This window comes from Cydia splendana, chromosome 10 (genome assembly GCF_910591565.1).
Source record: "Cydia splendana chromosome 10, ilCydSple1.2, whole genome shotgun sequence".
In the NCBI taxonomy this organism is placed as follows: Eukaryota; Metazoa; Arthropoda; class Insecta; order Lepidoptera; family Tortricidae; genus Cydia; species Cydia splendana.
This window is the reverse complement of record NC_085969.1, coordinates 10487946-10511375: the sequence shown is the minus strand read 5'-3', so window position 1 is coordinate 10511375 and position 23430 is coordinate 10487946. Positions and strand designations below refer to the sequence as shown.

The 23430-nt window shown below is 39.4% G+C and overlaps 2 protein-coding genes across 2 annotated transcripts in view; one reads left to right on the top strand and one right to left on the bottom strand.

Moving 5' to 3' along the window:
* LOC134794307 (chymotrypsin A-like) overlaps positions 1 to 19394 on the bottom strand; it is a 188326-nt gene extending 168932 nt beyond the window's left edge. Inside the window, exon 1 of the mRNA XM_063766071.1 lies at positions 19221 to 19394. Within this exon, the coding sequence (XP_063622141.1) occupies positions 19221 to 19280 (60 nt within the window). The 5' untranslated portion in view covers positions 19281 to 19394. The remainder of the gene's footprint in view (positions 1 to 19220) is intronic.
* On the top strand, positions 6908 to 10278 carry LOC134794288 (glucose dehydrogenase [FAD, quinone]-like). Its single transcript, XM_063766046.1, has 3 exons — positions 6908 to 7146; positions 7741 to 7871; positions 8674 to 10278. Exons 1-3 carry the CDS (start codon positions 6981 to 6983, stop codon positions 10243 to 10245), a joined length of 1869 nt encoding a protein of 622 aa, XP_063622116.1. The 5' UTR covers positions 6908 to 6980; the 3' UTR covers positions 10246 to 10278.
* Positions 19395 to 23430: the final 4036 nt, after the last annotated feature.

The following is a 23430-nucleotide window of genomic DNA, read 5'->3' as shown; positions in this document are numbered from 1 at the left end:
CTGCGGAGCCATCGCGGCGTGCCGTGTTGCTCGCGTCAAGTTCCCGGACACTGAACGTGCACCTAGGACCGCCGGAGGTGTCCCTGCATGGCAAGCGCGGATCGAGCGACGTATCGGCTCGTTTAGGACTCTCATCGCAAAACTGATCTGCTTCAGGGGGGGCAACAATAGCCCCCGAGTAATGCGCTTTGTGAACCAGGCGTTCGCGGGGACGGATATCAGGCCCCGCGACTACATGGCCAATGTCACAGAGCGCATCGACTTTCTAAAGCAGAAAGTCTATGCATGGGCAAACCGTATTCGCCGCTACAGAGAGCGTGTGGGTCGATTTCAGCAGAATCGCCTTTTTCAAAGTGACCAAAGGAAGGTGTACCGAAAGTGGGAGGAAGCCAACCTTCGTGCGCCCGACACGCAGCCGCCGGATGCTACTGCCATGACCGACTTCTGGCGTAGCATCTGGTCGGTGCCTGTCGGACACACCGAGGGGGGTTGGATGAGTGTTGTCGAGCGTGAGTGCGAGTCCATCGAACCTATGGGGGCAGTCACCATCAGCCCCGATGACGTCAGTTGTGCCATCCGCACGGCCCAGAACTGGAAAAGTCCTGGGCCGGATGGATTGCACAACTTCTGGCTAAAGTGGTTCCGATGCTCTCACTCGCGCTTGGCAGTACAATTTCAACAAGCCCTCGAGCTTGGTTCTCTACCACCTTCCTTAACAACTGGTGTCACCTTCCTGCTCTATAAGTCCGGTAGTACCACGGAAGCGAAGAACTACAGACCCATCACATGCTTGCCTACACTCTACAAGCTCCTTACATCCATTTTGAGAGCAAAAATCAACGCGCACATTGTCGCAAACAATATTCTGGTTTCCGCTCAAAATGGATGTAGGGTTGGGTCCCGTGGTACTAAAGAGCTCCTCCTCATAGACATGACCATTTGCCAACAAATCCAGCGGAACAAGCGTGCCCTCTCAGCCGCTTGGATTGACTACAAGAAGGCCTATGATTCGGTGCCTCATTCATGGTTGGGGAGGGTCTTAGAGTTGTATAAAGTTGATGCAGCTTTGAGAGCCTTCCTAAGCGCGTGTATGAGGCAGTGGACCACAGTCCTTCGTCAACCAGGAGGCGGGGGTGACCGCTCTGGCCCGCAGGATTTTATAAGGATTGAGCGAGGAATCTTTCAGGGCGACAGTCTGAGTCCCCTGTGGTTCTGCCTAGCTTTGAATCCAATCAGCACCCTGCTGAAGGATTTGGGACTAGGTTGCCGGATTCGGAGAGAGGGTGAAGTCATTTCTCACCTTCTGTACATGGATGACCTCAAATTATTTGCACCAAATAGCCAAGACTTGTTGGAGCTACTGAAAACCACCGAAATCTTCAGTAGTGCCATCCACATGGAGTTTGGTGTTGATAAATGTGCGGTTATGCATGTACAGTGGGGGAGGGTTGTAAATTCAACAAATTTACAACTTTCTGAGACAATGTCTTTCAGATCTATCTCTGAATCAGAAACCTATAAATACCTTGGTATGTCACAGTCGTTGGGTATTGAGGACGAGGGTATTAGACGGTCGGTGAAGGAGCGCTTTTTCAGTCGGCTCACAAAAGTCCTTAACAGTCTTTTGTCAGGAGGCAACAAAGTGCGCGCCTTCAACACCTGGGTAATGCCCCTACTCACATACTCCTTTGGCATACTAAGGTGGACTCAGACCGAGCTGGACGCCCTGGATCGGAGGGTCCGATCACTGCTCACCGCACATCGCATGCTACACCCACGCTCGTCAGTTATGAGATTGTACATCCCACGGAAGTGTGGAGGCCTAGGCTTCCTAAACGCCAAGGATCTCCACAACCGCAAGGTGTACAATCTCAGGAATTATTTCCTTAACAACGAGTGTGGGATGCATCGTGATGTGGTGGCAGTAGATAGGAACCTCACGCCGCTTTCCTTGGCAAACGAGAACTGGCGCAAACCTGTGGTACTAAGTACTGCGGATCGCAAGGCGGCATGGGAGAGTAAGGTGCTACACGGGCGGTTCTACAAGGCCCTCACGGGACCCGATGTGAACTGGTTACGATTCGGGGACCTCTTCGGAGAAACTGAGGGTTTTGCCTGTGCAATTGCGGACGAAGTGATGATGACGAACAACTATCGGAAATATATCCTGAATCCCTAAGCCTGATATTGTGATAATAGATCGATCGCAACGTCGGGCCGTGCTCGTTGACATCACCATCCCCCATGATGAGAATCTCGTGAAGGCCGAGAAGGACAAGTCCAGTAAGTACCTAGACTTGGCTCACGAGATAACCGCCATGTGGGATGTTGATTCGACGATCATTGTCCCGATAGTCGTTTCAGTAAACGGTCTAATAGCGAAGAGTCTCGACCAACACCTTGAGAGACTCTCGCTAGGTGGTTGGATCAAGGGTCAGATGCAGAAGGCGGTGATCTTGGACACGGCGCGGATAGTCCGCCGGTTCCTCTCTCTGCAGCCCTGACCACCGGTAGCTTGGGCCTTGCCCCGCTGCTGGCGGCACCCTAGGTTAGGTTTTTTATAATGTGTTTATATTCATTTTTATTGTTTTGTAAGTGTTTTTATATTTTACTTTTATATTCATATTATAAAATAACCTAACTTAAGATGAGAAATAAATAAAGAGAATAATAATAATAATAAAAAGGGATAATAGGCGTAGGGATGTGACGACCCCATCGCCCGCTGGTTTTACCAGTGCAATCAGTCAACGCAGGGCAGCTTGTGGCGAGCTGTTGGGGATTAGCGACCTCACGTACCCGAGTGCTCCTGGGGAGTTCTGTTACCCGCAAGGAGGGTGGGTGGGACAGGATTCTCTGCCTCTGGCTTGCCTTAGCCGGCCGGCCAGAGTGGAGTCGTTACAGCTATAAGCTGCAGGGGTGGAAGTGAAATATGCATAAGACGCGAGTTGGCACAGTGGCTGTTAACAGCCACTGGGTAGAAAGCGGCGCACACCTCTCGACACCCCTGAGCCGCTCACACCGGTGTTGCCCTTGAGCCATCCTAGATGTCGCTTTTTGTGGGGGCCCATCTTGTGAGGGCGAGTCACCGTCTGCCGGAAATAAAATTGCATACCGTTTTATTAGGCAGGCGTCCGGTTTTTTACCCCATAGCTCAGTACTTAGTCCATCGCTTTCACCCAATAACCTAGTTCATTTTAGATACCACCAACTCTCAATAGCCCTTACACCCTGGCGGGTGCTGCCTCTGCGTGCGTCCCATGACACGGGTAAGGGCAGCATCCGCTCGGTGTACCCCTTACATTTCATTAAAGTGTCAAAAGGGCCTCTACGTGTTGGCTACGGCTCCGCGCACGCCTCCCAAAGGTCCGGAACACCATTGTTCCGTGATGGGAAAGACATACATTAATAATAATAATAAAATATTTTATTGCACACTACAAAACAAAAGATACAGAAAATACATTGGAGTTTAACGGTGTAGGTAACAACAGGCGGACTTATCGCTGTACAGACTTTTATAAAATGCCAGTGGTCAACGTTTCCCAATTTTGTTTGAATAAATAATAAATAAATAAATATTAAAGGACATTCTTACACATATTGACCAAGTCCCACAGTAAGCTCAAGAAGGCTTGTGCTGTGGGTATTCAGACAACGATATATATATAAATACATAGAAAACAACCATGACTCAGGAACAAATATTTGTGTCATCACACAAATAAATGCCCTTACTGGGAACCCAGGACCATCGGCTTCACAGGCAGGGTCACTACCCACTAGGCCAGACCGGTCATCATAAAACACGTCATTAAAAACACTTAGGTGTAGGTATCATTAAAATGATATCCAAAATCGTCACTCTAATCCATGGCACCAGGTATTTCTGTGCGATTAGATAACCTACTTGTGACAAATAAAAAGATTCATTACAGTCAATGACCTTTTATTCATAAAAGATCACTGACTGCCCTTAATCACAGTCAATGGCCTTTTATTAATAAAAGGTCATTGACTGTAATTAAGGTGGTTCGCTTTCCATACAAAAATTAAGTAATCAATATCTGGGAGACCGAGCTTTGCTCGGAGACCATATAAAAACTCGAAAATGCGCGTTTTCCCAGAGATAACACCTAGCTAGATCGATCTATCGCCCCCGAAAACCCCCATATACCAAATTTCATCGAAATCGTTAGAGCCGTTTCCGAGATCCCCGAAAATATATATAAATAAATAAACAAGAATTGCACGATTAAAGGTATTAGATAGATTAACATTGTTATTGTTTAGTTCTTGTATTTTCACAAAAAAAATATATGTAACACTTATTTAATTATTTATTTAAGCTGTAAAATAAAATAAAAGACAAATTTATTCAATAACAATTTGTTCCTTACTGTAACAAGTTTCGTATATCTTATTTTACTCTACACTTTAATTAGCACTTTACGTACTTATATATAATAATAATATAATAATTCAGCCTTTATACGTCCCACGGCTGGGCACAGGCCTCCTCTCATGTGCGAGAGGGCTTGGGCTATAGTCCCCACACTAGCCCAATTAGGGTTGTCGGATGGTCGGGATTTGGCGGCATTCTCCCGATTTTTAGCATGTATTCCCGATTCCCGACAAAGCGAAAAGTGTCCCGAAAAACAGCTTCACGTTATAAAACAACAATTTCAAGTTCCGAACTGGGCGCCGGCCGCTGTCAGTTCGTAGTGCCAATAATCTAAAATATCGGTGTTTTTAATACAATTACTTTAATTTGAATGTTTTTTTTTCCCGACTTAAGTCACAAAATCCCGAAAAATTTATATTTTTTCCCGATAATAGCGCCTTTCGATCTGGCAACCCTAAGCCCAATGCGGATTGGGGACTTCACATACACCTTTGAATTTCTTCGCAGATGTATGCAGGTTTCCTCACGATGTTTTTCCTTCACCGAAAAGTTAGTGGTAAATATCAAATGATATTTCGTACATAAGTTCCGAAAAACTCATTGGTACGAGCCAGGATTTGAACCCGCGACCTCCGGATTGAAAGTTGGGCGTCATATCCACTCAGCAACCACCGCTCTTTACGTATCTATGCCTATGCCGAAAATTTAAATAACCATACCTACACGGACGATACAAGTGCGATTAGTTCAAAACTCGAGTCGATTAAAAACAATCGTGAATTTCCTACTTTTCGCTTTATTTTTATTATCACATATATTATATATTAGATATTTGTCATAGAAAATGGAGTAGTGACAATATTCTCGTTTCACTGTACTCTATGCATATTGCATATATCTAGCAGTTGTTTAGTTAGAAAATCAAAATAAAATGTCAATTAAAGTTCGATATAATTTGCGACCATAAAACAATACAAAACACAGGCGTGGTTATCGTTGCTTCGTTTCCACTGAGGAATTTCAAGTAACTGGTGACCCTCGTGAAGAAGCTGTCGTGACGGTTACGTCGGGTCGCGTACCCGCACGCCACCCCGACAATTACTCCGTAGCCTCTGTCGTTTGGGTCTCCGGTATCTTTGCATACCAGTGGTCCTCCAGAATCACCCTGCATCAAACGGTCAACTAAACTAAACGTATTATCTACCCCTTTGTATTTAGTTGGGTATCTATCTACTTAACTGATATAATGACAATTCTATTCGTGGAAACATTTTACAATTGTGGAATTACAGGTTTGGGCTATAACCGCGAAAATCAAAGTTCGCAAATTGCGGGCATCTTTTTCTGTCACTCTTATTACGCCTTCATTGTAGTAAAAGAGAAAGATCCCCGCAATTTGTGAATTTCGTTGGACGTGTGTCCTGTCTGTCGCACTTGTAAATTCGTACGTAAGTGTGACAGCGAGGCAACACGTCGGATGTGGTTCGCCGGTAGGCCCTCAGGTATTTCACTAGCTTGATTTTAATATCTACCTAAAAAGCAATTTATTGTAATATTTTCAAAAAATAAGTACCTATACAATTATAATTACACATGTATAGTTTTCAGTTTTCCCCTGTACTTCTATTGTAGCATAAGACGATATTACTTGCCAAATGTCATAGTTCTAGGTCAACAGAAAGTACCCTATACATTTTGATTCCCTTGAAAGTGTCGAAATATAGGTACGTTTTTTTGTGGCATAAACGGCCGTATCTTTTTTTACGTAAAGTTACATTTTTTTTCACAGCTTCAAGGGAATGTAGGTATCGAGGTATCGATACCTCAACGCGTTCCCGAGATAAAGGGTCTTGTCAGACAGACAGACAGACGGACAACAAAGTGATCATATAAGGGTTCCGTTTTTTACTTTTGAGGTAAGTACAGGACCCTAAAAATCAAATCATGTAACTTAGAGCGTGCTCATTCACAATACCGTGGTATTTACCTTATTATGTTAGTCGATAATTTGCGAACTCCACGGCGAATGGGTTTTAATGAAGCTAGTTACAATCAATTACATGATTACTTAAGGCCCCGTGGGTTCAGGTTCTTCTGTCACTTTCAGTGAGCGTAAGTGTGAGCGAGATGGCTGTGCGTGCCGGGGATCGAGGGTGTCATTGTTTTTGAATCATTGAAAGATTTAACAATTTAATTATTAGAAAGGCATTTTTTCATTTAATTTTAGCGTTATAAAAAAATTCAATGTTTTACTAAAATATACATATAATGTTGAGGTTGAGGCCGTCTATTCGTCCTACGAGGACGAATAGACGGCCGTAGTCGATATGTAGTCATAGTAAGGATATTTTTTGTCGCATTAAATCATCCTTTGTTTTTTTCAAAAATTGTGTTCATTATTGTTAGTACAATAGATAAGATAATACACCCTTATCTACGAAATGCGCCCAGATTATATCATTAGGTACGGTCAATTTAACGACATCTTTATTTAACAACGGCTAATAAAGCACGCATCATCATTTGAAGATCGGTTGAGCACTGTAGTGGGCATCATAGATTTTTTTCTGTGGTTATGGATTTGTGGCCCTGCAATGAAACTCTGCCAGCGCTCGCTTCAGAAGTCGTACAAAGCAGTGGTTTTACGTTTGTATCCGTCGTAAACACTGTGATCGCTGCACATTGTGCTCTGACAACTCCTCAGCAATGGCCGCCTGACCGATCCGAGGAAGTACTACCAGGTAACAACTGCTCATTTTATTTAATTGCAAAAACGGGTCTACCGCGATATAAACAATGAAATTATATCGCGGTAGACCGCGGTAATTAAATATGTGTACAAAACGCGAGAGTTTAAAGTGTAAAACTGCTCACTTTGTTATTGAAAAGAAAGTACCTATACTTGTACGAGTATAAGGGACACGTAAATTTGGAAACTCGGATATTTATTTGTAATACTTAGTATAAGTAGGTATATTTTATGATATACATATGTAATAGGATAACCGCGGTGATAAAAAGAACCATTTAATACTAACTGAAAGACAACGTCTGTAGCGCTATGAAAGAGTGATTTTAGTGCAAAATATTTGGTGACACATTTTGAACGATTGATATTTCCAGTTTGTAAATCAAACTATGTCGGTGCACTTAGCCGTTAATAGAATTTGAATAATGTTCTTCATCTTGTTTATGCATGTATAACAGTTGTATTTTAGTTTTTCATAAAACCATTTTATATATTTAAAATATAAAACCACGAAATACAAAAACAAATACATTTCAACATATTTATAGATCTAAAATTAATAATAAATATAATATGATTGTTTCAGATCCAACATTTGATTTTATTATAGTTGGGGCTGGTTCGGCAGGTTCTGTTATAGCCAGTAGACTATCCGAAAATCCAGACTGGAGAATACTTTTAGTAGAAGCAGGCGATGACCCCACTTTAGATACCGAGGTAGTTTATTAAAGAAACTGTCCGCATATTATTAATAGTTATATGTTTTACAAGGGGGCCAAGTTGTTGTTTAACCGCTCGTGCTAATATTGATACCCGAGCACGCGAAAGATTCCAAAATTGAACCACGAGCGTAACGAGTGGTTCGGAAAATGGAATCATGAGCGTATTGTGAGGGTTTCAAAGCACGAGGGTTAAACAAAATTTGCCCCCGAGTGAAACACAAAATTTTTCACCACACCAACCCGAAGAAAATATTACCTACCTACCTGTAAGATATCAAACAAAAACAAACCAAATCAAATCCAAATGAATGTTATTAGGTAAATAATTATCGTTCAAAATCATGATTTAAAAGTCAATTCAAATAGCGAACACAAGAAAACAACTCAAAATATGCATTTGATTAATTTAAAAATAGAAATAAATAGAAATAGAAATTTATTTGCTAGAAATGTGGTAGGTACAGAAATTTGGTGTTAACATGCAATTTTGCGAGTTCAGCACATTTCGCCAATAATCTAGGCATGCAAATTATGTTCTGTTTTAACCTATAATAAACTATACATTATTTACAAACTATTTACATAAACTGGGGGCACGGCCGTGCCAAGACGAGACATATCCTCTTTGCCTCACAAGTGAATAAAATACAACTTTGATATCAGTTTTTGAACAATCAAGAGATCCTTTACCAGTTCTGTTGGTGTGGTGAAAAATAATATACATAGACGTAGGTTACATTACTTACATTAAATATTTACAATGAAACTTCTCAACATTTAATTATTGTATGTTTTAGCTGATTAGTGCCTTCTTTAACACATTTCACTCGAAAAATGATTGGGAATATAGGACAGAGCCATCACAAAGTTATTGCCTTAGTTCCCAAAATAACCAGTGTTACTGGCCAAGAGGGAAGGCTTTGGGAGGAAGCAGCAGCATAAATGCCATGTTTTATGTCCGTGGGCACAGAGAAGACTTCAACGAATGGAGAGACATGGGGAATGATGGCTGGAGTTATGAAGATGTATTGCCATTGTTCAAAAAAAGTGAGGCGTTGCACGACGACGATATATCACTTGAAGAAAAAGACAAATTTCACAATGAAGATGGACTTCTTAACATAGCAAGACATTCAGAATCAGATGCTTTTAGTGATGTTATTTTAAACGCATATAATGAAATGGGAGTACCGACTGTGTATGATCTGTCTGGAAAGGATACCGTTGGGGCTTTGAAGACATTAGCTACTGCGTATAAAGGACGTCGTCAGAGTACAGCGCGGGCATTCCTGACACCAGCCAAAGAAAGAAGTAATTTGTACGTAATGAAGAAAACATTGGTCTCTAAAATAATTTTCAATGCAGATACTAACGAAGCTATAGGAATTGAAATCCAACAAGAAGGAGAAACATATAATATTTTTACGCGAAGAGAAATTATAATTTCGGCTGGTTCGATCAATACACCTCAGTTGTTAATGTTATCTGGAATAGGTCCGAAAGAACATTTAGAGGAATTAGGTATACCAGCAGTTCAAAACTTGCCAGTAGGATTTCATTTGCAGGACCATTTAGTTGTCTCCAACTTCATTACCCTCAAAATAGACATGCCTCAAGTTGGCAAAGATGATTACAGCATTTCGATGACTGAGTACTTAACCAAACAAACTGGTTTCTTCTCCAATCTTGGACCAACGGAAGTAATTTCTTATGTAAATATTTTTGATTTAAATGACACGCTGCCCAATATCCAATTTCATCACCTCGTTCTTCCTCCTAAATATTATGAGGTGTTAGATATATTTAAAATTCATGAATTCGATGAGTCCACGTTAAATATAATCAATAAATTAAACGAAGAATATCCCGTGCTTATGTTTTGGTCTGTATTGCTAAAGCCAAACTCAGTCGGTATGCTAAAACTACGAAGTGCTGATCCTCATGATAAACCATTAATATACTCAAATTATTTCGACGACCCATATGACATGCAAACCATTGTGACAAGCATGAAATTTGTATCAGAGATAGCAGAAACACCGACATTGCAGGCTTTGAATGCATCCCTTGCTTACGTGCCTTTGCCCGGTTGCAAAAATTTTGCCTTCAGGAGTACAAAATACTTTGATTGTCTCGCGCGGCACTTGACTACAACGTTGTACCATCCCGTTGGAACAGTGAAAATGGGCCCATATGAGGACGCCACATCAGTCGTCAGTCCTGAGTTAAGAGTCCATGGAATTCAGAATCTCAGAGTGGCGGATGCTAGTATAATGCCGCGAATCGTTAGAGCGAATACAAACGCTGCTACAATCATGATTGGCGAAAAATGTTCCGATATGATAAAGCAGTTTTGGAATTTCAAGTAAATTACCCATACCTCTGTACCTTGGTAAATATTAAAAGGTCAACAACGCCAGTGCGAAAAGTGTTCTACATGTTTCTTGTAGAAAATTTTATGTTTATTATTTATGTATAAGATTTTTTTTGCTATGAGTCATACTTTTCAAATTATTAACGAATAAATAAAAACAAGGAAACTTAGAATTTATTATAATTAACTTTCCCTCTTTATTATCTTCTTAAATATTGATCCCTGCGAAAAGTGTGCTGAATCTTATGTGTTCAAAATTTTGTGTAGAGTATTATTGTTTAACAATATTGTTTGATATTGGCCACCGTTTATGAGTTATTTACGAAAACCTAAAAAAGGGACCTTAGAAGTGATTATAATTAAATTTCCTGCTATAGTATCTCTTTGAATATTGATCCTAGCGAAAAATTGTATTGAATCTTTCTTGTAGGCAATGTTATGCAGATTACTTATATAATAGAACATTTTTTGCTATGCGCCACCGTTAGAGTTATTTACGAAAAACTAAAAAAAGGGACTTTTAATGTCAAATATCTCACTTCTGGACAAGATTTCGATCAAGCAACCGACAAATTCGGATTCAGCGGGGTCTAATTAGGTTAAAAAACCCGGTTACCAAAAAGTAATATGATAAGGGTGCTATAGCGCTATGCACGCGTACATGTCGATAACCCGCTCGCACACCGGGAGCGGCGAGCGGATTCGTATTTCATGATTTTTATGTAAAGCAGGATTTTCATTCTGTTTTAATTTAACATTTTACAACGAGGTACTTATAGCAATCATGCTTGAAAATGCCCTTATTTTGTTCTTGAATCGCGTACTACGAGCAGTGCATTTTCAATTTAATACACTTAATTTTCACAACAGAGTTCCAATGTGTGTTTATTTTATTACCTTTCATTGTTTTAATACGACGATTTATGTAATGTTACGCAAAGCAGGAACTTTCAAGCCGTATCCCTTGCCGCTTGCCGGCCAGGCCGTGGATAGCCCTGGCAAATAAGTATTTCGTCAGATAATAAAATGTATTTTTCTGGCCCTCTCCGTTAAATTAAAAAAATGTTAGGTATATTTCACAATTTTTTACTGGATCGCATCAATAACCACTCACATGCTTTAATGCAACTGTAGTTGCACGCTGTCACCCTTATTTTATCATAATAATAGAGTTCACTGAAAAATATCAATCATGTGAGTGGTGTACATTAAGAAACTCAGTAATAATAGAAAATTCCATATTTTTTATTGAAAATGCATAGTGCATGTATGTATTGAAATGTTCTTACCTCTAATGTTTCCGTTACGTCAGATTTAGTGCATATGAACTTGCCCATGCTTGATTTATGTATGCGTGAACACTGGGCACTAGGTATCAGCCGTAGATAAGCCCACAATAATATGTCTGAATAAGCCTGTAAAAAAATACTTTAACATATGTGTCGCTTAACTTCAAACTCGGGCAAATCCATTCGACCCTCTCAGCAAATATCTACCCTATTACCTTTTCTTAATACCAAAATCGCATAATCGGACAGATGGATTTACCCGAGTTTGAAGTTAAGCAACTCACATTTTGAATATGACCTCATCTCATATGGCAGAATGTGACTTTTTATTGTTACGATACCATATCCACAATTTATCATTGTCTGTTAAAAGGTTGTGGGTTCATTCATTTAGGTATTTATTTCAAAAACAATATTACATTGTGTCTGAATTAACTTTAATCTAGACACATACATATATAAAAAAACTTAACTATAAAATAATAAAAAAGTGTAGGTACCTACTTAGTAAAATAAAATACATGGCAGTAAATATTTTCAGAATTAAATAAACATGAATTTTGAAGAAGAATTATATCAAGAAAATAATGAAATAAAATTAAACAAATGAACCCGGACTCCATAAAGAATAAAATAAATTAGTATCCCGTTTATATCCGCTACCAACTAAATGTTTGAGGTGGGATCCATTTGTTTCCCATTAAGTTTTAAATCTATAATATGTTTGTCATATCATCGTTAGTCATAAAACTGAAACCGTTAACTTTTCAGGATTTTCGTAAGGTTATTCTATAGATAGGTTAGGTTAGGTTAGGTTTGTTTTATGACAATCTTGAAAAGTTACGCGTTTCTGAGAAAAACCAATTATGACTAACGAAAATTCGGACAAACAATACATTATGACTTAAAACTATTTGGGAAGCAATAGAGACCCGTTTGAGGTCGGTGCCAAGCCAAATATGAAAGGCGTCAAAACACTATCGTACCGATATTCAACCCAGATGAGGTTCAATAAGAAAGAAAGAAAGCTGTCCATTAGGTCTTGGGAGTATTATTGACCAGTATTGTAACTATTTGGCTTAGCACCATCTCTAAACATACCATACATGAAATGTATCAGTTGATAAGATAACGCATATTATAATATAATACATACTTAAATTATGATAATATTTTATTTAATCCTTTTTGAAGTAGTTTTTTTTCTAAAAATGTTTTAATCATTGTAAGTAGCTCCCCATAATTTTATACTGTACATAAGATTCGAATTTTCTAATGCATAATATATTACTTTTCAATTGGCCTATCCTAGTGACTTTTTTCAGGTATCTTGAGTGTAGCGGGCGGAACTAGTTGTATTTATTATCTATTTGATCTATGTAGTTCCTGCTTTCAGCTGAGAAATTTCACAAATTAAACAGAACCCAAGACCTCATTATGACCTCATTATCAAAGACTAATAAGATAAGATATGGCGGTCAGTAAAATATAAACAGCGCGTGTCGATAACTTAGTATAGGTTGGAGCACGCGCTGAACCAGTTAAGATAATGTATGTATCGCCGCAGATTAGAGATGTGATGTCAAGATAACAATGATGTATAAAACGCTTAGTTATAATGGAATAAATTAGTCTAAGATTGCCAGCCAACGGTGTCTTTACTCACCCAACCCAACCTCTAAAGTGGTGACCCCGACCCAACCCAACCCAGTTCCTCTAAATAAGATAAAGATAATTATAACTTCGATCACATTTCAGTGCACAAATTACAAGTAAGTAATGTTATGATAGGTTTTATCTTAGCTTAGCAGTTGACTAAATTGTCAAATATTAAACTTACTTGACTATTTATCTTTCCCCAGCCTGATGCAACACAGTCCATAGATCCATAATCCGTCTTACGCGAGGCAAGGGGCAGGGGCTTTACATAATCGTTAAAAACAAATGGTACATCTGTAAACTGTAAATACATTTATAAGCAGATGATGCAGACTATCTGTAAGGTGTAAGGTTTACTTTAATTAGGGCGAGCGAAGCGAGCCCTATCACTATTCGACAAACTATGCATTCTTGTGGTACACTTTACGGAAAAACTATCGCACTGATAGGTTTGAAATTTAACATAGTAATTTAAATTCATGTCTAGATGTGTTATCAAACATAAAAATATCATTTTATAAACCTAAAAAAATAAAATAAAAGAATAACACTTTGTATTACTACTAGCGCCATCTGTTAGAAAAATTATGAATTAAAATTCGTGCTAATGTACTATGTGTTAACAACGATGAATACAAAAAGCGGCCAAGTGCGAGTCGGACTCGCCCATGAAGGGTTCCATAGCAGCAAAAACAATAAAATTGCGGTTTAGGATTTATGATGTATTAAAAAAACTACTCACTAGATCTCGTTCAAACCAATTTTCGGTGGAAGTTTGCACAGTAATGTACATCATATATTTTTTTAAGTTTTATCATTCTCTTATTTTAGAAGTTACAGGGGGGGGGGGGGGGGGACACATTTTACCACTTTGGAAGTGTCTCTCACGCAAACTATTCAGTTTAGAAAAAAATGATATTAGAAACCTCAATATCATTTTTAAAGACCTATCCATAGACACGCATGGGTTTGATGAAAAAAAAAAATTTGAGTTTCAGTTCTAAGTATGGGGAGCCCCCAAAATTTATTGTCTTTTTTCTATTTGTGTGTGAAAATCTTAATGCGGTTCACAGAATACATCCACTTACCAAGTTTCAACAGTATAGTTCCTATAGTTTCGGAAAAAAGTGGCTGTGACATACGGACGGACAGACAGACAGACAGACAGACAGACAGACATGACGAATCTATAAGGGTTCCGTTTTTGGCTACGGAACCCTAAAAAGGGTTAAAATTTGGATTCTGACCCATCTTAAAACAGTCAATCTTGCTGCATATTCACTGCGGAGGTCAATTTACTCGTATGTTCTGTTCTGTGACGCCGATGAACTGATCAGTCATGTTGTGTTAGCAAACTTAAATCGGGTATTTTTAGTTCGAGAAACAGTTTTAGTGTTACTATTGCTTGGAACTGCCAAAATTATAAATAAAGATAAGCATTTAGGCGGACTACAACCCGACTGCAACTTGTATGGAAACTGCACGCCGACTGCACGCCAATTACAACGTCGGCGTGCGGTTCACCAAAATGACCCAGAACCCTGGCAGTACCACAGAATAAATAATAGTACTAGGTACAGAAGACTCAATTTCTAACAGGTCATTTCTCAAAAAGTTGGCACCGCCACCTGTAAATAGGTTTATGTTAGAACTTTTTTTTCATTATGTATTTATATATATAAAATTTTAACACATATTTAGAGAGACTTTTTACACAGAGGCCTAATACTTTGAAAAAGATTTAATAAAAATTGATTACAAAAAAAATATTGTAACTACGTTTATCCGTTAACCTGCCGTGTCCCAACGCGAGGTACTGATGTTCCGAGCTATGAAAACCACACAAATTATTAACTTAATTTAACGTCATTACCGCATTTTATTAACATATATCCTTTACTTTTAAAGTATTACTATCGCATAACAATATTATACTTATATTTTAAGTTATTCGGCTTCAAAGTTTGTCCAACGCAATTCTTAACATTCACCTGGCGCGTCACGTTCACGATGATTGTATAACCCCCACCGCACCTATCCCGTCTCACTACGCATGAGGCGAAGCCGTCACTCATCAGCTATCACCTGGTAGGACGAAGACGTGGTTATTGGGCTTCGCAAATAAAACACAAACGACAAAGTATCGGAAATTGGAGTTTGTAATGGGTAAGTACTCTTTATCCTGGCGTCGATATCTTGCTAATTGTGTAACCTATCGCATTACTATTAAGATATGTAACGTAATCAATAGTTTAGTTTTATATCCCTAAGTATGGAGTTCATCAAGCTAATACATTTTGTGTATTCACGATATAACTGCCATTTTCCCCATCACCTGCATATCGTCCACCTGGCTAAAACTGCCAGGTGTATGAGATTTTGCGGCAGGTTAATGTCACTGATACCACAACTAATACTCGTAACTATATAATTATATAGCGGTTATATCGCTTTTGTGTGTTAATTTAGGAATAAAAACTATCCTGTCGGTTAAGGTGGTTCGATTTTCATACAAAATTCAATCCGTGTTCATTAAGTAACTACACACTATTAGTACATAAATATTTCCGCATTTATCTACTTTCGAATATTCGTTTGCGCGAAATTAATAGGAAAACAATGTTTCATACAGAAATCATGCAAAAATCATAGTTAACTTTTCATCAATTTTACGTATGTGTGTGTCACAAATGTCGTGTACAGATACATTTGCGACGTTGCCATACCATTTCCGACGTTGCCGGGCTGACCACGGCGCGAATTTGGAGTGCCGTCATGTGTTCTATGGGGGCGGGTGAAAAATTATTGTAGATTGTGCACTATGTAGAAAAGAAGGTAAAACCACTCACTTGTCTACTAGCATTTCGCTTCTGTAAGGGTCGTAGTTCTAGCCTAACCTAACCCACTTCTCTGATAGCAGTTCGGTTCTGTGAGGATCGCAGTTCGAACGTAATCAAACCCACTTTTCAAGTAGCATTTCGTTTCTGTAAGGCTCGCAGTTCTAACCTAACCTAACCCTTGTTCGGTTCTGTGAGGATCGCAGTTCAAACCTAACCTAACCCACTTAACGGCGCATGCGGTGCGGTGTACGGGGGTTTGAGTGGGAGGGGCTAGTAAGATTGGCATCATCATACTTTATACCTACATTTTATGGTAGGTAATCATAGTGGTTTATTTAGTTAAGGTATCATAGTGGTTTTCGGGGTCAAGGTCCGGGTCCGAGTCTGGGTCCGAGTCCGGGTCCAGTCCGGGTCCGAGTCCGGGTCCGAATCCGGGTCCGAGTCCGGGTCCGAGCCTGGGTCCGAGTCCAAGTCCGGGCCCGAGTCCGGGTCCGAGTCCGAGACCGAGTCCGGGTCCGAGTCTGGGTCCGAATCCGGGTCCGAGTCCAGGTCCGGGTCCGGGTATGAGTCCCGTTCCGGGTCCGAGTCCGGATCCCAGTCCAAGTCAAAATCGAAATTCGAAACCACCAAACGTGTACTATGCATCGTTGAAGAGTTCTGTTCTGGTCATCATCAGCAGTTCCACTTCATCAAATGCGACAGTTTTTAATGAAAATGCTTGATTTTCTGATGTAAATACAAAAATCTCTATACGCATGCCTTTAAGATTTGAGGAGTTTCCTCGATTCCTCATGGATCCCATCATCAGAACTCGAGCTTGACAAAATAGTGTCTTAAAAACTTAACTTGCTTAATAAACATAACGAAGAGTACAAATCGCCAAACGTGAACTATGCGTCGTTGAAGAGTTCCGTTCTGATCATCATCAGCAGTTCCACTTCATCAAATGTCACTTTTTTGGATGTATATGCTTGATTTGTTGATATAAACCCAAAAATCACTATATGTATGCCTTTAAGATTTGAGGAGTTCCCTCGATTTCTCACGGATCCCATCATCAGAACTGGGTTTTGACAAAAACGGGACCAATCTGTATGCATATACATACAATCAAAAAAATAATTTTCAAAATCGGTCCAGTAATGACGGAGATATGGAGTAACAAACATAAAAAAATAAATAAAATAATAATTTTGGCAAAAATTTCATTTTTGGTACAAGCTTTTATCGCCGACTGTACTTTTCTTTCCACAGGCAACTAATACTCATCGAGACAATTCTAAAAACCCCAAACACAATTATGTTTCGTTGTTTTATCACAGAGTTCCTATGGCCACCTCCGGTCTCCATCATCAGATCAGCTCGATGACACCATAATATTGCATTGTCACCCGACTTACGTAGGTATGTATACAAAATTTCAGCTCAATCGGAAACCGGGAACTGGATCAAATTTAACTTGCTAGATTTGATTACAGACCGACAGACAACGGTCAGGTGAAACTAAATAAAAGCTTGTAAAAAAAAAACATACAACCGAATTGATAACCTCCTTCTTTGAGATTTGGAAGTCAGTTAAAAATACATACAGTACATACTAGCATACATAACAATACTAATATAATATATACATAAGTATATAAGGCGCTAACAAATTAGTCACGGATATTTTAAGAGATGATACATTACATTAAAACAATTAACTTTTAACTGTAATTAAGGAAGCTTTGTATATAATTTTTTTGTTTTCATTTACCGAACAAATAAAAAAATTATAATTATTTTTTTAAATAATCAGCCCTGTTATGTACCTGTCAAGATGTTTAACACTGTCTGTCATGTCACGTCAAAAGTTGTTTTTCTTAAATGTCGTTATGATTCGGTGGGAAATGTTAGCTTAAAGAGGTTTTAGAATGTCTAAAGAGGTCTCATTTAATTATCTAATTAACAGGGTGTTTTAACGTAGCAAATTTGTTTCCTAGTTTTCTCCAAAAAAACATAACAAAACCAATGATGTTTCATACTTAAATGTACTCCGAGAACCGAGTACTATCAGCTGTAAAAATATCCGTGACTAATTTGTTAGCACCTTATATATGTCGCAGTCAAAAGTGTGAACTGGTCAAAAGAACTTTTAACCGACAAAAACAGGCAAAACTGCTTTTGACTGAGCATGTTGGTCAAAAGTAGTTTCACCTGAAAATCATTGGTTAATAGTAATTGTGACTGTTACTATCAGTCAAAAGTACTCCCAGAAATAGGTAGGTTAGGGTTATTTTTTTTTGCTACGTTCTAAAAACGAAACTGTAACCAAAGATAGGTAGGTTAGGGTTATTTTGTTTTTGCTACATTCTAAAAACGAAACTGTACCCAGAGATAGGTAGGTTAGGGTTATTTTTTTTTGCTACGCCCTAAAAACGAAACTGCTGCCAGAAATAGGTATGATTTTCAGGTAAAACTACTTTTGACCAACATGCTCAGTCAAAAGCAGTTTTGCCTGTTTTTGTCGGTTAAAAGTTCTTTTGACCAGTTCACACTTTTGACTGCAATATATATGTCGCAGTAAGATAGATAAAGCCGTTATATAGTTATAACCCTAGGGATATAATTATATGACGTAACATAGTTATATGAAAGCGATTCATTACTATCTTACTAGGTATATAACTATAATACGGCTTTGGTTTAGTGATATAGTTATATTACTGGATTAAGTTTAGTGATATAGTTATATTACTGGATTATGTTTAGTGAAATAATTGTAGGTAGGAGTGCAGCGGTGCGGCGGAGGTATAATTATGTCCCTAGGGATATAGTTATATGCCGTATAATACGTATTATTATCATATTCCTAGTAAGATAGTAATATCTTACTAGGAATATGATACTATAATACGGCGGGTATTTGACTAAACTAATGTGGTTAAATGGTTATAAATCTGCCAGGGAATCAAAGAAAACAGTAAGTATATTCGTTTTTATTTTTATTACAAAATCAACTTTGTTGGTTGCAATTAGTTGTAATACTTTTTAGCAATATTACGTAAAAGTACAGGTCGATTCACGAAAGCTGGCGCGAGATTTCTACTGAGTAACAGCTATTTTCATTGAAATTCTGTCAAATCTCGCACCAGCTTTCGTGAATCGATCGCAATGACATTGATGATAATTTAGCGACTTACCGCTACGCATATGTCGTTTTCAGGAAACCAGTAATGACTGGGTATGCTGACTTTTGGCATTTTTCTCCACTGCTCAGTACCTTCCTCGTCTCTTTGGTATCTTCCAAGGTTCCGTAGGGTCCCAGCCACGACATACAAATTCACTAAGCTTTTTATTTCATATCTGTACCAATAAATAATGTGTTTTACGGTTATTCTGATTATTGTGCTCATGATTTTATTTATTTTCACGAGTATTTTTATCAATATATTCTAATACCTTTATACCTACGAGCAATTCTTGTTTTTTAGAGGTACCTATATATTTATATCGGGGATCTCGGAAACCGCTCTAACGATTTCGACGAAATTTGCTATATGGGGGTTTTCGGAGGCGATAAGTCTTACATAATTATCTCTGGGAAAACGCGCATTTTTGAGTTTTTATATGTTTTCCGAGTAAAGCTCCGTCTCCCAAATATTACTTTTAAGTAAGTATATATTAGTTTGGTTTGGTACCACAATACAACTAACACAATTTAATTTTGTGCCGATTTAGTGTTGATTTGAAAGTTTCCTGTCAAGTAGGTATCAGTAGCCTTACCACGACTGCCTTATCAGTGTCAAACTTACATATCCGCTAACTAATATGCCAGTAGGAGCAAGATGCATAGAAAGTAAGTTACGCACACGCTAGCGAATATGTCAATGTTAAATTCGCGGTAAGACTATAGGGCGCGTAGCCAACGTGCCAATTGTTAACGTTTCGTAGCGTATCGTAGTCATCTCTCTCACTAGTGGGGAAGAGTGATACTAGTGTGACAGTGACAGTTGCGTTTCGTCCGCTACGGAGCGATAACGAATGCAATGCCAGGTATAATAACTAGACAATATTTAAGAATAATATCACAAGTACTAACTTTTCCAGCCTCTCACTTGCCAGGACAGTAAATACCTATGCTGGAATTTGGTAGAGGTTGCTAGAGGGAATCTCTCAGAAACCCTAACTTTATTAAATTTGGCTTATATGCAATTCCAAACTAAAGAGGTATATATATATTTCAATTAAGTACAAATTAGCTACCAATTGTGTGGTAAATCCTCAGGGAAAGAAATTGGAATGAAATGCCAAAATGCAATGTGGGATTGCTAGAGAGCATGACATTATGTGACAGCAGCAGCGCCACTTGGAAACCGCGGGCGGTAAAACGATGGCGTTTCATTCAAGCTTGTGCTGAGGCGAGTCGATGTTCCGATGCCGATAGGCGTTAAATGAGCGTTAATTAGTAACTTTAGATAATATTTAGTTCCTAAAAAGAATAAGAATATAATAGGGAGTATTATTGCAATATTCTGCCGCCAGAGTGCAGCACTAATTTGTTTAGTAAACCACAGAGTAACTTAAACATACTAGGCCTTAAGCAGTTGATAAGTTTTCACTATGACATTGATGCATCAAGGCGGTTTGTTTACAGGTGGCCTACTGCGAAACGAAATTTCTTTATCTGCCTCTCTATCGATCGAATACCTAGGCAAGAGTGATAGAGGCAGAAACCGAACTTTCGATTGTCGTGTTTCACGGTAGGGCATGTGATTGGCCTAGTGACGCCCTCTACGCAGAGTTTTGCGTAATATTCCATATCGAGGCAGCGATAGTCTGGTGTCGAGCTTTTTGGTATGTTCCAATGTTATATAAATTCTTACATCCTACAAAGTTTTTTGCAAATATTTCCTTTGGTTGTTAAACAATGCGCCGCTGTCAGAACCTTGTTTTCCGCTATCACAGAACCGCCGCAAAAGTTGATGTATTGGCCGTTACCGATGGGCATTTTCAGCGATACCTTGAAAATACACGGCCTGATTAACAATGCTTATAAGATGTCACACATCCTCCAGACTGAGCATAGTAGTTCTACCCTCTCTGCCACGCATACGGTAGTTTTACTCCATTTTCGAGTCGAAAGTGTCTTTGTGTGACGTCCGTGTCTTTGAACGGACCAATCACGGCACGGGACCTCGCTCACCTCGTCCCCCGCACCCCCGTATTTTTGGAAGCATCGGTTTCATGAAATAATTGCTCTAAACTCCGTCTAGAGGATTCCTAGTCTATTGATACTAATCTGTCAGTGTCAAAAAGGACATTAGGGTATTTTCCTACTAGTCAAATCAGTTACTTTTTTAGAACTGTCAAAACGATTTGCTAATATGGAATTTATATGAAACATTCACCAAGCCTGCTGCAAGTTCGGCCTCAAAATTAGTGTCAAAAAGACGGAGACGGACGTGCTGAAGCAGGTCAACAAATTCCGTTATCTGGGGAGCACTGTAACATCGAAGTGTGACCTTGACGCTGAGATCAACAGCAGGATCGGCGATGCAGCTGCAGCGTTTGGGAAAGTGTGTTCCAAGGTCTTCTGCTCGCATGACCTAAAACTGGCCACCAAAATTTCTGTGTACATGGCGATTGTGCTGCCAAACCTTTTATACTCTTCCGAGACGTGGTGCGTGTACCGTCATCACATTCGTACCTTAGACCGGTTCCACCTCAAATGCTTGCGTAAGATCATGAACATCAAATGGTCTGACCGAGTGCGAAATACCGAAGTTCTGCGACGAGCCAAGGTCGGTGGAATAGAGGCTTACCTAATGCGTCGACAGCTTCGGTGGTGCGGTCACGTATCGCGTATGGCGGAGGAGAGAGTAGCGAAGCGCATCTTTTTTTCTGAAGTAGAGGAAGGTAAGCGGAAACTTGGCGGACAACTCCTCCGATACAAAGATGTTCAGAAACGACACATGAAAAGATGCGACATCGAGCCCTCTCAGTGGGAAGGTTTGGCAGCACAACGTCCTGAGTGGCGCAGGCTGGTCCATGCCAAAGTGCACGGTTTCGAGGAGCAACGTAAAGTTGACCTCGACGCTCAACGCGATGACCTGAAAGCGCGCCAGCTTGCTTCCATTCACTACCACTATGTGGCTGGTGTTCTCACGTGCCCTCAATGTGCGCGGAGGTTCACCTCCAAGTTCGGCTATGTCAGCCATATTCGGGCGCACAAGCGCCGAGCTAACTAGGAGTCGAAGTGGTCGCCATGGTCGAAATCGGCCGGAAGGATCATCATCATGAAACATTACATAGTGACGTCACGGTCAACTCGCCTACTTTTTATATTTCAATCCGATTTATTAAATAGAACTTGTGCTTAAAAATAACTCCTATCTGTGTTTTTATAATAATTATATGGTGCTTTATTTCATGCATGGTGTTAAATAATTTATTTTAAATACAGTATAATACCCTTTTCTCAGAATAAGAATAATTTCATTTATTTATGGCAAACTAAAACTAAATTTCATACAAACCTATTACAAAAAAAGTATATTTAAAACATGAAGTTAGTTTACCACGAAATGGTCTGGCCTCAGCATAATGCTAACCCTAAAGTCGGCGCTTGTCTTCCGGCGAGACCATTTGTGGGTCACGAACGAAACCGTACAACACGGCCTTAGCAATAATCTGAACGCGTCCACTTTGCGTTTTGCGGTGGCCGCGGTGGCGGTGGCGGTGTGGTGGTCTTCAACCAAAAACGTCACTTTTGACACTGACAGATATCGATGTGACATCTTATAAGCACGGCCTGATTCGAACAATGCTTATAAGATGACACACCGATACGATACTGATCTGTCAGTGTCTAATTGACATTTCTTCAACCAAAAAACCGGCCAAGTGCGAGTCGGACTCGCGCTTCTAGGGTTCCGTACATAAGTCCGACTCACGCTTGACTGCACATTTCTAATAGGTTTTCCTGTCATCTATAGGTAAAGAACTATTTTGTGTATTTTTGTTTCAAAATTTTAGACCCAGTAGTTTCGGAGATAAAGGGGGGAGGGGGAATGGTAATTTTTTGGCTATTTTCTTAAATAACTTCGAATCTATGTATTTTAAAATTATAAAAAAAACATGTCCATCTTTGGGTCACTAATTTACATATGTGTACCAAATTTCAACTTAATTGGTCCAGTATATAGTTTCCGAGGAAATAGGCTGTGACAGACGGACAGACAGACAGACGCACGAGTGATCCTATAAGGGTTCCGTTTTTTCCTTTTGAGGCACGGAACCCTAAAAACGTCACTTTTGACACTGACATGACAGATTAAGTAGGTATCATATCGGTGTGATATCTTATAAGCATTGTTCGAATCGGGCTGACAGACATTATTGTTAGGTCTA